The 13,375-nt window shown below is 58.7% G+C and overlaps 1 protein-coding gene across 1 annotated transcript in view; it reads right to left on the bottom strand.

The window, feature by feature from the left end:
* Positions 1 to 11,459, bottom strand: part of TSC22D3 (TSC22 domain family member 3) — a 55,482-nt gene extending 44,023 nt beyond the window's left edge. Inside the window, exon 1 of the mRNA XM_065410502.1 lies at positions 11,146 to 11,459. Coding sequence (XP_065266574.1) covers positions 11,146 to 11,459 — 314 coding nt within the window. The remainder of the gene's footprint in view (positions 1 to 11,145) is intronic.
* Positions 11,460 to 13,375: the final 1,916 nt, after the last annotated feature.

Below are 13,375 nucleotides of genomic sequence, written 5' to 3'. Positions count from 1 at the left end.
CCAGAACAGCAGGGGATATAGAAGTTCAGGACTGAGGGTTGTAAGCCAAGCTGTATGTGGGGAGCCAGGGCTGGACTAGTAGGGGACGTGAGCTGCGAGTGAGGATTTAGGTGCATCAGCAGAGCTGGGGGAAGCAGCTCAGGGCTAGGATAGCATGGAAGCTGCAGGTCAGAGCTGGGGTGGGGGACACCCAGGCAGGAAGCATACCTGCCAAGTCCTGTGGTGTATTGCCAGGACTCAGAGATGCTGACATTACCAGCATCTGCACTGTGCCTGGCTCTAGCCCGCCCACCCCTGACTTGCCAAGGGACTGCGTAGACAAATAAAGTTTTAAGCAAAAGGGTCCCTGTACATAAAGTCTCTTCTGGTTGTGAACCTGATGCTGTGAGGCCTCGGCAGCTTCGCTTTCCTCCAGGATATTTTTGGTAGAGCTAAAGCGAACTGGCCAGTGCTTGACTGTATACAAATGTCCCCCAAAATTCACATGGGCTTGACCTAAATTTGCACAATCCATGCAAATCTGTGGGCTTGTCCTAAATTTGCACAATCCATGCAAATCTGGGGGAGGGGCAGATCTCCTTTTGCACCAATGTCACCTGGTGCAGAGGCTGTGCCATCCCAGAACCATTTCCTTCAAGCCCAACAAACCCTGTAAACTAGATAGAGAAAGGCCAAAGGAACAATGGGCCAGGGTGGGAATTTGGCTCTGCATGCTCTCTGGTGGACCTCTGCAGTGTCTGTGCCAACGCTTCATCTGTGTTTGTACAGCGCCTAGCATATGGGGTCCCAATTCTGAGCGGGACCGCTGGACCCTACTGGAATGGAAAAGTGAAATACTAATTCTTATTAATCTTCACTGAGGCTGAGAGCCGGGGGGGGGGGGGGGGGGGCTAGATGTATTGAACCGGATTCCCCAGTGCCCTGCACCATCGTAAAGCGGGTGTGAAGCCTTGTGGAGCACGGACACCCACTTGGCACTACACACGAGATGCAAGCAGTGGAGAATTAGGCCCATGATGTCTCCAGCACATGCAGACAGACTGGGGGGCTCTTTCCTCCGGCACGCTCCGGGCACAGCTGAAGGGGACCTGTGCTCCCCTGGAGCTCAGTTCAGAACCTCTCATTGCTCAGGGGTGGGTTGGGGCAGCAGAGACGACTCCCCCCCTCTGCACAGTGCTCCCTGCAGTTCCTTAGCATGCCGCTGTCTCAGGGCTCAAGTCCTGACAAAGCTCCGTTCCCCCTCTTCCATGGGTCCTTGCAGCTGTGGGGGGCAGCCTGCAGAGACTATGGCAATGGGCAAACGAGAGCAGATTTGCTATGGGATTTCTGCCGCAGCTGTTAAGTAAACACAACTGTACTCCCCCATGCACACTGTAGTCATTTCCTCTCTGGGCCTCCATTTCCTTGTCTGAAACCTGAGCAGAATGATGTCCTCCCCCCCCCCCCCCCCCACACACACACACACCTGGGGCCTGTCCAGCCAGAGATTTCAAAGCACCTTTACCCTGGGGTGCCCACGGTGCAGGGGCTGTAAGTGACTCAGCCATGGCCTCACAGCAAGTGAGTGACAAAGACAGGTGTCGGCCTGGGACCTCCAGACACCGAGTGTCAGCCACAGGTCGCCCACCCGGCGAGACAAGGTTCATTAGTGCGGGCAAAGTGCCTGGAGATGATATGACCAAAATCCATAGCAGCCCCTCCCCGCCCCGAAGAGCTTAGCTTCATCACCCGGGGAAGGGACCCCCCCAAGCTCCCACAGAGCAGCATGAGCCTCTAGGCATTTCTGTGACCCCCATAGCTGTATGACCAAACTCTCCACAGACATCACTGACCAGCCCGCAGCACCCACCACCAGGGGAAGCAGCTTCTTCCCATGTCCGACACATGGGGCACTGAACACAGAGAGGGGAAGTGACTTGCCCAAAGCCACTGGGGAAGTCAGTGGCAGAGCCGGAATTGCACCTGGGGCTCTTGAATGGCAGCCCAGTGCTTTAGCCCCAAGGCCAGCCTTCCAGCTGCAGGGCATGGGCACAGCAGGGCCCAAGTTTGCAGCCAGGTGGAGTCTGGCGCCAGGCTCTCCTTTCGCCTGTCACTAGGTTACCCATGCAATGTGGTGCAGGGAGAGGCTATTAGTTTAGTTCAATGTATTTCCTCCATGTGCTGGGCCCACACACAGGGTGTACTCATCCTTCCCCCCCCAATACACATCTAAATACACAATGCCCAACCGCACGCAAGGAACCCAGCATGGGAGGGGCAGGGTGGCCACCTGAGAACAAGACTGTCCTGTGGCTAAGGTGTCGGCACAGGCTGAGAGATGATCATTCCTGGCTCCTTGGGCGACCTTGGGCAAGCTGCGTGGGTGGTGTGGTGATAAGTTAGTTAATGGCTGTGTGTGCTCAGATACAGTCTTGATAGGGGTGGTATAAATAGACAGGGTGACTTTAGCTGGCATGGCTTGCTCACAGCTCCTCCAGGTGATCTGGGCCAATAAAAGCTTTATAGCAGCCCCCTGGCCCCCCTGGATTGTGTGCAAAGGTCATTTATTAGCTCATGTGTGGAGGGGCACACAGCTGCATCGTTCCTCCCCCCTAGGTGTCTGTGCCGTTCTGCCTTCTGTCCGCATGCCCTGGGTCTTGCTTCTGCTGGGGGATCCACAGTGGATACGGCACTAGGTGACCGCTATCATGCCAGGGGTTGGTGGGGTTCTCTGGGGGGTGCCAGATCCCCAGGCCCCACACTCCCGGTGGTTGGGGTTACGCTGGGAGGAGTGCAGCATTCTAACCAGCTGAATTCTGGCAGAGGAAAATGCCAGGCTAGGGTGGGAGACAAATGGCCTTTGTAAGGTTTCCAAGTATAAAACAAATACAGTGCCGGCCCTTTAACACTCCTCCCATCCTGCTGGGAGGCGGGGTTCCTTACAGGAACTCGGGTTATTCCGGGGATCTCCCCCTCACAGCACGATGGGTTCAGTGCCCCAGAAAGGCACACAGACACAAGGTGTCAGGGGGCAAGTGGCTTTATTTGCCCTGGTAACGTTAACACAACTGGAGGGGAGGGGGCTGTGCGCACAGTGTGCCGTTAGCACACAGCCTGCAGTTTGGGGGGTGTATCCCAGCCCTAGGGTGAATCTCGCATTGTTAGAACCATCTAAGCAAGGGGACAGGGAGTCCTCCTACTATAATGGGCCAAACCAGAACCCAGATCTAGGGAACCGCCATGCCCAGTGCACACTCCTAGCTAACCAGGATCAGCTCTTCACTGTTATCCAGGGGCCTGGCTCTTACCCCAACTCTGCCAGCTATGAGGGGCATCTCCAGCCAGAGAACGCTGGCCAGGAAAATGGGACTATGGAGCAAAGCACTACGTGCCCCCTGCAGGAGTCTGGGCAATTTAAAGGGCAAGCAGCAGATTCCTTAGCCAGGTATCTCTCACGCGCCCTCCACCCCCCCACACCCCTCTGTGCCTTGGGCCATCATTGCTCTAGTGTGCATTGTGACAGGGTGTTCACCCCATGCAAGCCCTGGAGGGGCTAAGATGGCTACCGGGGCCAATTAATGCCCAGGCTGCACATGGGGAAGGAGCCAGGGAGCAGGGATTGAAGAACAGGCTCAGCTGGGTGGGAATAGGCAGGGCCTATACAAGCCAGCAAGCTGGCTACAGAAGGGGCTGGAGGGAAGGAGTCTCCAGTCACTCCCTGGGAGAAGGGAGGGGTGCCTGGGGCTAGAGGCAAGTAGACTACAGTCCCTGGGAGGAGGGAGTGTGGCTTGGAGAGTCCAGAGAAGGGGGTGAGCCAGAGAGGTAGGCAAGGCTCAGGGGAAAAGCAGCAAGGTCTGGGGTAGCTCAAATCCTGGCTGCCACTGAGAGGGCCCCTGAGCCGGGACCAGGCCTGTTGCTGACGAAGGGGCACTGAGCAGGAAGACTGCCTGAGCCTGTTCGTTAAGATACCCTGGAAGGAGGGAACACGTATGGTGACCCGTCCGGAGGGCCAAGTCACATAGAGGAGGCTGCGGTTTTCCTGGAGCGAGAGGGGCTGCAGCACGAGAGGACGAGACACAGCCAGAGGAGGGCACAATGCCTGACCAGAGCTTGGCCAGCAAGGGGTGTCACCAGTGGTGAGTGAGCCCCATGAGATGCATACATATGGAATTGCTGCGATGACAGGGCTATTGGCTGCTAGTGGAATGCAGGCCTGGTTTTGGTCTGTTGTACAGAGTGCGGGTTATGTACTGAAATACCAGGTGTGTGCAGGTGTCTCTCTACACCCATGTCCAGTGTCTCGTGTTGCATGGTGGGTGCAGAATATGGTATGTGTAGTTTTTACACTGTGCGGTGTGTTGTTTGGCATATCCTGAGTTGTGCCTGTATCTGGGTGCAGTGTTTTATACTGTACAGTAGGTGGTATGGTTTAGTGTGCACAGTGGATTGAGCTGGGTGTGCACTGGGGCACTGCATGTTGTGGCACACAGTGTGTAATAGGCTGTATAGCATAGAATGTGCACTTTTGTGCAATGTGGCGTGTGTAATGGGTAGCATGTGTAATGTATGTAGTGTGCAGTGTAGTATGTACAGTGCATGATGCTATATGATGTGTTGTGTGGAGGGGTGTTTGCACTATGGTTTGTGTTATGTGTGCCATGCATAGTTTGCTGTGTGCATGATGTGCTGTTAATGTTCAGCGTGCTCTGCTGTGTGCAGCGTGTGGAGGGGCGTGCACAGCATGCACAGTGTGCTGTTATGCGTGCAGTGCTGTAGAGGGATCTGTACAGAGCGGAGCACAGAGTTGACATTCGCCCAGCACCAGCTGCCTGTCACAGGCCAGTCTCACCCCTCAGCGCTCCCCGCCCCCGCCCCCGCATGCTGTACACGTGCCGCCCTCCCCAGCCGGCATCCCGGCCTCCACCAATCAGCGCCCGGCTCCGGCAGGGGCCGCCCTATTGAATAAGCAGCCTCATGCAGCCTCTGCGCCTGGCACCCCACGTGCCCGGAGCCCCGCCCCAGCAGCCCCAACCCCTCCGCGCACCCCGAGAGCTGAGCTGGGCTGGGCAGAGGAGGCGCCGGCACGAGCCGGGGGAAAGGGGATGGCATCTCTTGGGCCGAACCGGCCCTGCCCGCGCTGCTGGGGGCTGGGCACTGCCCTAGCCAGACCCGTTCCCCGCCCCCTGCGATCCCCTCCGCGCTGCTGCGGCCAGCGGGGGCTGGGCCGGATCAGAGGCGGGAGGGGGGCTGGGTTTAGGGAGCAGGGCAGGGAGGCGCAGGGTCTTTCCTGCGGTCACTTGGCAAGGCCAACCGAGACTCCTGCAGTGCAGTAGCAAACAGGAACAGCCCCCGCTCACTGAACAAAGCAGACTCCAGCTCATCCCCACACACGTGTTCTCCCCCCCGCCCACACAGCCAGCCCCCCACTGCCCTACTGGAATGTGCTCTCTGTAGCTGTCCCAGTCCTAACAGGTCTGTGCTGCCCTTTAAACGCTGCTACCCCTGCCCATCTCTTCCTGCATCCTTCCCTCAGTGGGACCCAAGCTGCAGAAAAGGGATGGGAGCAGGTGGTGCAAAAGCTGGCCACCAAGTGAGCGCATCGGGGAGCACCTGACACCCCAACCCACTCACACCCCATGTGCTGCTGCAGGAATAGACAGTTCGGCCCTTTGGAGACTGCGGACGTGCACTGAATGCACCCTAACCTAGCAGCGGGCTGGGGACTGGAAAACGCCAGTGATCTAAGGGCTAATGGCTCCACACACTGATTATATCTTAGCTGCAACCTAGGCTCAGAGATGTCAAAGTCCTGTTACATCTTGCTCCTGCTGTCTATCATCCAGGCTCTGTTCAGGGCAGTTTGTATTGTCTCCAGGGAGGAGGCCTCCATCCTGATCTTGGGAGACAGTTCCACAATCTAACTCTGGTCCCAGCCTCAATTTCCTTTGCACAGTTTTATTCTATTACAGCCCCATGGATTCACCAGGCAGCACCTCTACCTTCACACACTTCACCTCTCTGAAGACACTCACTGGCTCTCACTGGCTGATTTGACATGTTTGAGGCATTTAGCTCTTTTCAGGTTTCTGCTCCAGTCCCTCTGTCCCCTGGATCATTCTTGTTGCTTGTCTCTCAATTCCCTCACATTTCTCATTATCCTTTGGGTTCTATATCGCTCAGAGCTGAGCACACAATCCTGCTGGGATAGGCATCTCTCCAAGGACCATCCCCTCCCTGCACTGTGTGTGCGCAGCCCCCAAACTGGCATCCGCTTCTTGCTGCATTGCAACCTCTGTGCTCTCTCCCCTTAGCGCCTTACAAAAGGCCCAGGTGGCATTAATTACTCTAAGGAGCTGGAGTGAGAACAGGGTGTTGCAACAGCTCTGAGCGGATCCAGGACCCTCAGAGAGCCAAGCCCAGGGCCTGGCTCTGGGTTGGGAGCCAGAAGCCAAGACAGTGGAGCCAGGCACAGCATATCCAGGCCTCTGCGATAGCCAGGGGAAGCCGATCAGGCGAGCCAGAGTCCCTGAGCCCCAGAGGTGCAGAGCTGGTGGGGGCACACTGGGCCAGAGGCAGTCTCAGGTCAGCTTGCCCACCCCTGTAAAAGGGGCACAGCAGCCCAATGCTGTGTGGCGGGGCTGGGGGAAGAAGTGCTAAACACTAGCTTGGCTTGTAACAAGAGCGTGTGTGGCTTAGGGCTGGCCTGGGGACCCGATTCCCAGCTCCATGCAGCCGCCCAGCGGCCTGGGCTCCAGCTTAAACCCTTCACCCCAAACCACCTGAAACAACTCAAAGAAAGCCAATGGTCAGAGCTGTCCACCGCCAGTCTCCAGAGACTCCACTGTCCACCGCCAGTCATGTGGTCGTAAGTGTCTCAAGGGGTGATGCTGCCCCTCCACCCCCCCATGCTGCTGCCTGCACAGTCAGTCAGTCTCAGCTGGGTCTGGGATGAGTTATCCTGGGGGGAGCTGCACAAGCAGGGAGGCGACTGGCTGCTGAGCTCTTCTCCTGCACTCTCAGAGCCACAGGCCAGGGAACAGCCTCGTGCCCTCACTGACACATCTGTGCACATGGGTGTGAAACAAATCAGGGCTCCCTGCTTAGTCTCCAGGTTTCACATCTGCTTGGCAGAGGTGTGAATGCCCACCCTCCCCCCAGGGCAGCCACAGGAGCCAGGCTATGCAGCTGAGGAAGATGCGCATATGCAGTGGGCTGTGCAACACACAGGGAAGCATCACGCCCAGGACAGATCGATGAGGCCTGGCTAGCACCTCCCATGCTGGTGGGCCCCAATGCTCAAAGAGATTTCATTGAGGCCCTAACTTCCACTGAAATCAATGCCAGAAGGAGCCAGGCTGAGGGGCCTGGGCAGAGCCATCCCAGGGCCAGACTGGGAGCGCTGTACATAAGGGGCTCTCCTGAGCATGGATGGGAACAGACACTTAGAACTGAACTGCCCCACTCCAGACACGGTCACAGGAGCTCTCTCCATCCCAGGCTGATCCAACCCCTCCCCCACGATCTGGATCCCAGTTCCACTGCTTGGGCCTCTCCACTCCACTTTGACTGACTCCTGTGCCTGCGGCGAGCACCACCCGCCTTGTCTCCTGCCTGAGTTTACCCAAGGGCAGGGGTCGTGTATCCATAAACCTTACTGATCATCCTGAATGTATTGCTGCTGACAGGCCTTCCTGTCCCCTGCCGGGATGGGAATAAATCCTCATTACCAAAGGCCATAAACCCATCCAGTGTTTCTTGGGAGTGTAGCCAAAGGTGCCACAGGGATGGCCTGCAACTCCAGTGTGTCCCTAGCAGTGCGGTTTATCGATGCGCCCTCGCCCAGCACCCACGAGGCAGCCCTGCCGTGCAACTGGCTCTCAGTTCTCTGGGCTCATTAGCCAGGAGGAGAAAGTTCAGGCTGAAGCAGAACTGCCACAAACAAAGTTGCTGGGCCTCTGCGCAGTTTTAGATGCCCAAGGGTGATGCACCAGGCACTGGGCCTCAACTCCATGCAGGCAGTTCCTGTCCTGTTCAAGCACAGGCAGAGCGATCACCCCAGGTGCCCACAGAACAATGGGGTGGTGTGCAGCAGGGAGCCCTCTTGGCTCAAATGATGCGGGGCATGTTAGTGGTAAAGACGGCCTGGTTAGAGAGGCAGTACACTCTAGGAATGCTTTGTCCTGCCATCCGCATGCTACACACAGGAACAAACTGAGCCTCACAGCCCCTTGGGTGAGTCAAGATTATCGTCCCACTGTTAGAGAAGAGGAAGCTGAGGTATCACGAGGATAAGAAACTGGGCCAAGGCTGCCGGTAAGTGAGCAGCAATGGAACCCAAGAGTCCTGCTCCTAGGCATGTACTGTAGTAACCACCAACCATCCTCCCATCTGAACAGCAGTGAGCATGAAGCAGAGTGAGTAGAAGCAATATTCACTGGCCAGACACTGCTCCTTACGTGGTGGGCCTACACTGAGCCCCACCAGGACCAGGAGCCCAGGCAGTGCTCTATGGATTTGGTGTCTCATTTCCCTTCCCCGGCCAGGATGCCCACAGGTTTATGGGATGGCAGTTTCCCTGGGGAGAGAGAAATCACTCTTCTCCCTGCTGTTTTCCTCTTGATTGGTTTTGTGATGGAGGAGAGGCAGCTCCTGCCTCCCACAGGCATGCTCATTAGGGCGTGGGCACGAATGCCTCTCGTCTTGGCTCCCAGCCCAGCTCCTGCCTTTGCCACCTGAGCACCAGCCCCACTTATGTAAGCCCCAGGAAGAGGGACTCCACTAGGGTGGCTCTGAATAAGCAGCCTGCCTCAGTCTCTGACTGGCTGCCAACCCAGCCAACTCCACCAGGCAGCAGCAAGATGGCAACAGACATGGGGAGCCACGTGCACACGGGTTTGGGGTGGAAACATGCATGTGTGCGTGCAGCTTTGCACATGGCTGCTTGCGTACATTGTGCAGGTGTGTGTGCCACAATGTACTCATATGTACATTGACACGTGCAAGCATGTGCATATGAAGGGACAAGTTTACACGTGTTTGTGTAAGCATGTAACCCTGAATGCACGTGTTTGTGCCGGGTTGCATGTGTGTGTACCTGTAAGTGTACATGCAGGAGTGCACGCAGATGTAAGCAGGCATGAGGGGGAGGTTGCTGCAGAGGCGGTACCCAGATGCCAGTGTGCAGGAGCACAGATGTGCATATCGCCCAACTCTGACTTACCCACAGCAGGTTGCTGTGTGAGTGGAACATCCCCCAGACCCTAGAGTGAACACAAAGCCAGGCCCCCATTAACTCAGCTGCTAGCGAGGGTGTGAGCAGGCTTGTAGGGTTCCAGGGGAAGCTGTAACGCCCCACACACCCCAACACGTCACACACTTGCACCACCAAGCACCACCAGTCCATCCCTAAACACCACCTGGGGACGCAGCAAAGCAGGTGGCTCAGCCCTGATTCCCCTTTCCTTCAGGTGAGATCCCAGGAATGTTACAGCAGCCTGACCTAATGGAGCCAGCCCAGCTTTGCCTCCAGCTGGGAGCTTGGACAAATTCGGCCCTACCTGTGCCTCAGACTGTATAAATGAAACTAACTCCCTCACAGGAGGGTTAAAGAGCTAATGCTCTGCAAAGGAAGTGCTGAGTCAGGGCAGATGGCTGTGTGTGTGCAATTCCCCCCACCCCTGGCAGAGGCAGATAGCAGGGAATGCCACCACTCCCCCACCCCATGACAGATCACCTTCCCTACCGCTCCAGACACAGCCTGCAAAACAGCCACAGCTCCCTCGGGGGCTGGGTGTCACATGTAGCTCTCTTTATATCTCACCACCACCCCCAGGTATTTTCCTCTCTCTCTCGCCAGTCTCTGAGGATCATCTCTACCCAGAGGTGCCACCCAATTCTCGGGTGAATGGGACCAGAGGAAACTCCTGGGGTTATGATCCGACTGCCCTGGTGGGGCAGTGATGCTGTTGTGCAGGGGGCGGAGGGGTGCAAGGCACCCACATGCATACAGAAAGGGGACTTGGTCAGCCCCATCTCTGCTCAGCCAAGGAGCCCTGATCACAGACCAACAGGCCAGTGCTCCAGAGCGCACAGGCGGGCTGTAAAACACCTTTGCTCAGGGCTGACTTAGTTACTACAGTTGGACCCACATCCGCCTGGGAATTCCCCTTTCAAACCCAGAAATATCAGTCTGGCCAAGGCGGTTTTATCAGGAAGCACAGAGAAAACAAGGAGGAGTCCTTGTGGCACCATAGAGACTAACAAATGTATTTGGGCATAAGCTTTCCTGGGATATAACCCACTTCATCAGAGCACAGAGAGAGGCTGCAGGAGCTGCCAGAGCAGGCAACGGATAGCCTGGACTCCTGGGTTTTCTCCCCAGCTCTGCCACTCACTCCCGCTGTGGCCCTGTGTGCCTTAGTTCCCCCTCCCCTAGCAGGTGGTGAGGCGCGGCACAGAGGAGGTTTAGGATAGGGCTAGCGGCGGTCACAGCCAGCGCCTGTGTGGAGCGGCGGGTCCGAAAGCCAAGTCCAGCTCCGAGCAGCAGGAAGGGCCTGGCCGCATGATTGGCGGCAGACGCTCCATTTTCCCGGGAATCACATAGGTATCCAGTGCGAAGGAGGGAGCCGGACAGTAACCTTAGTCCGAGACTCTGCAAGCCGCCCGCATACACGCAATGCCCCAGCGCTCCCAGCCGACAGGCTGCCAGGCATCCACCCCAGGGATCCCCCGGGGCCGACTCACAACACGGAGTGAATAACTCACGCCCCTGGGTCCAGATCGGCCACCCACAGGGCCACAGCCCCCTCCCGGGCTCGCCAGAGCAGCGGCCTCCCCACTCCTGGGCGCTTCTCCCCCGCCCAAAGTAATTTCCACAGTGCTAAGCCCAGGCTAGAGGGATCAGCTCCTGCCCCGCCCCCGATCCGGGAAGCTCAGCGGACACGGGCCACCGAGAGGCACTTTCGGAAAGGTCGGCAGATGCCTAACGAGGCAGACCGTGCCATGGAGATGTACCAAAGCCCCCGGTTCCCAATCTCTGTGGGCCCAGGGCTTCCTTGGGCCCCACCCCGGGAGGAGCTGTGCGCCCTGGTCAGCCAAAGAGGGGATCCCGGCTCGCCCTGCCCGGCCCAGGGAAGGGGACCCGCGGCGGGCCCCGCCCGGCCCCACCTGTGAAAGAAGAGCAGGATGGAGAGCAGGGTCTGGTCGATGTTGCTGTTGCAGATGCCCTGGTTGAGCAGGTAGCAGGGGTCCCGCACCACCGGCTCCAGCGAGTCCTGCCGCATGATGCTGCTCAGCTTGTCGGCGTTCAGGTTCTCGCACACTAGCTGCGCCCGCAGCTGCCGGAAGTTGCTCACCGTGGGGCTGCCCAGGTTGTTGTTCTCGCCCCCGGCCCCCTCCTCCAGGCCGCTGCGGTTGGCCAGGTCCAGGCAGCAGCTGCAGCAGTCCAGCCCCACGGGCGAGCGGCACTCCTCTGAGGCCATCGCGGGCACCCAGCCGGCCACAGCGCCGCTTCCCACCCACCGCCCGGAGCGGCTGCCTGGGCGCCCGAGCCCGCTGCGCTCCCCCAGCAGCTCCCCAGTGGCTGTGCGTTCCCAGCGCCGCCCAGCTGCTGCCCCGAGCGCCACGGGAGGAAAACAGCAACAGCTGCTGATCAGCTCCCGGCTCCGGCTCAGCCCAGTGCACACGCCCAGCCCCGCCGCGGGAGCGGCTCCTCCGCCCGGGCAGCTGATTGGCGAAGACGCCTCCAACCGGAGAGCCCCCCCCCCCGCCCGGGAGTCCCGCTGGCTGGGCGCCCGGGAGCAGGGAAGGACAGCTCTCCCGGGGCACAGGGCAAGCCCTGCTCCGAGCCTCCCCGCACTACTCTGCCGACGAAGCGGGGCAGCGCCCCCTAGGGGTGGGCAACAGGCAGGGCGGTTCCGGGCTCCCTCGGTACACAGCACATCTATGGGGCTGAGCTCTGCCGTCTGCTCGCCTCTCCTTGGCCGGAGCAGCCCCTCCCCCCGGGCAAACAGCCCCCCTTGCACGCCCGGCTCCGGTCTGGAGGAGGCAGGGCAGGTGGGCGAGCGAGCGGCCCCGGCTCTGCAGCCCCAGGCTGCGTGCTAGACATTCCGGGTGCTGCTGGAAGACACGGTCCCTCCTGCTCTGAACGGAGCCAGGCCGGCAGGTTGGCATGGTAGCAGGGAGGGGCCTCTGGAACCCTCCCCCATGCCTGGCACCGACAGGCTCCCAGCGGCGGCGAATGCCACCATGTTCCCTGTGCAGGGAAGTGACTGTAACAGCGCTGAGCGGGGTCTCTTCCCCACCCCCAGGCACAGATGGGGAGTTCACACTTCACATACAAACAGGCACACCCTCCCGGCATCCCGCCCCTCCCTGCCCGCTTGTAACCACCAGAGGAAAGAGAACTTGGCTGCAAGTGTGAAGTCACCGCCACACAGCGAGGCAGCGACCGAGAATGGAGAACTGCAGGGCTTAGAGGGCAGCTACTTCTGTCATACCACAAGGATGCCCAAGATAGGTCCTGGAACCCCCTAGGCCAGGGGTCGGCAACGTTGGACACGCGGCTCGCCAGGGTAAGCACCCTAGCGGGCCGGGCCAGTTTATTTACCTGCTGACGCGGCAGGTTCGGCCGATCGCGGCCCCCACTCGCCGCGGTTCGCCGTCCCGGGCCAATGGGGGCGGCGGGAAGCGGCGCGGGCCGAGGGATGTGCTGGCCGCCGCTTCCCGCCGCCCCCATTGGCCCGGGACGGCGAACCGCGGCCAGTGGGGGCCGCGATCGGCCGAACCTGCCGCGTCAGCAGGTAAATAACCTGGCCCGGCCCGCTAGGGTGCTTACCCTGGCGAGCCGCGTGCCGAACGTTGCCGACCCCTGCCCTAGGCAGACAGGCAATCCTTGGTGACTCTGTGTTAAGAAGAATGGACAGAGAATTCAGCAAGAGACACAAGGACAGTAGCAGGATGTGCTGTTCCCTGGAGTAAAGACACAAGAGGTCACTGCAAGATTGGGTGGGTTTCTGCAAGCGGCTGGCAAGTGATGCACATTGGAACCAGCAAGAGGGCATCACAGAGAACTCCACAGATATCAAAGAGTGCAGGAATCCCAAAGCAGAGCTGAAGAAGAGGAAAGTCCAAGTGATCCTGGTCATTCTTCTGATCCCAGGAGCAGAAGGCAGAACATGCTGGAGGTGAACCACTGGCCATGAGGCTGCTGTGAAGGTGAAAGTTCTGGTTTTGTGGAACACTGGGGCATATTCCAGTGGGACGGGGCTGAACGAACAGGATCGCCTGCATCTCAGAAGGGGGTGTATGTAATCTTCTGTCTGGAGACTAGCTGGAGAAACTAGGAGGGTGTTAAACTAACAATGTAATAGAAGGAGGCTAAGGGGGCAAATGCGGA

The sequence above is a fragment of the Emys orbicularis genome, chromosome 9 (genome assembly GCF_028017835.1).
Source record: "Emys orbicularis isolate rEmyOrb1 chromosome 9, rEmyOrb1.hap1, whole genome shotgun sequence".
NCBI lineage: Eukaryota > Metazoa > Chordata > Testudines > Emydidae > Emys > Emys orbicularis.
Note: the sequence above shows the minus strand (reverse complement) of the source record. Positions and strands in the feature narration are given on the sequence as shown.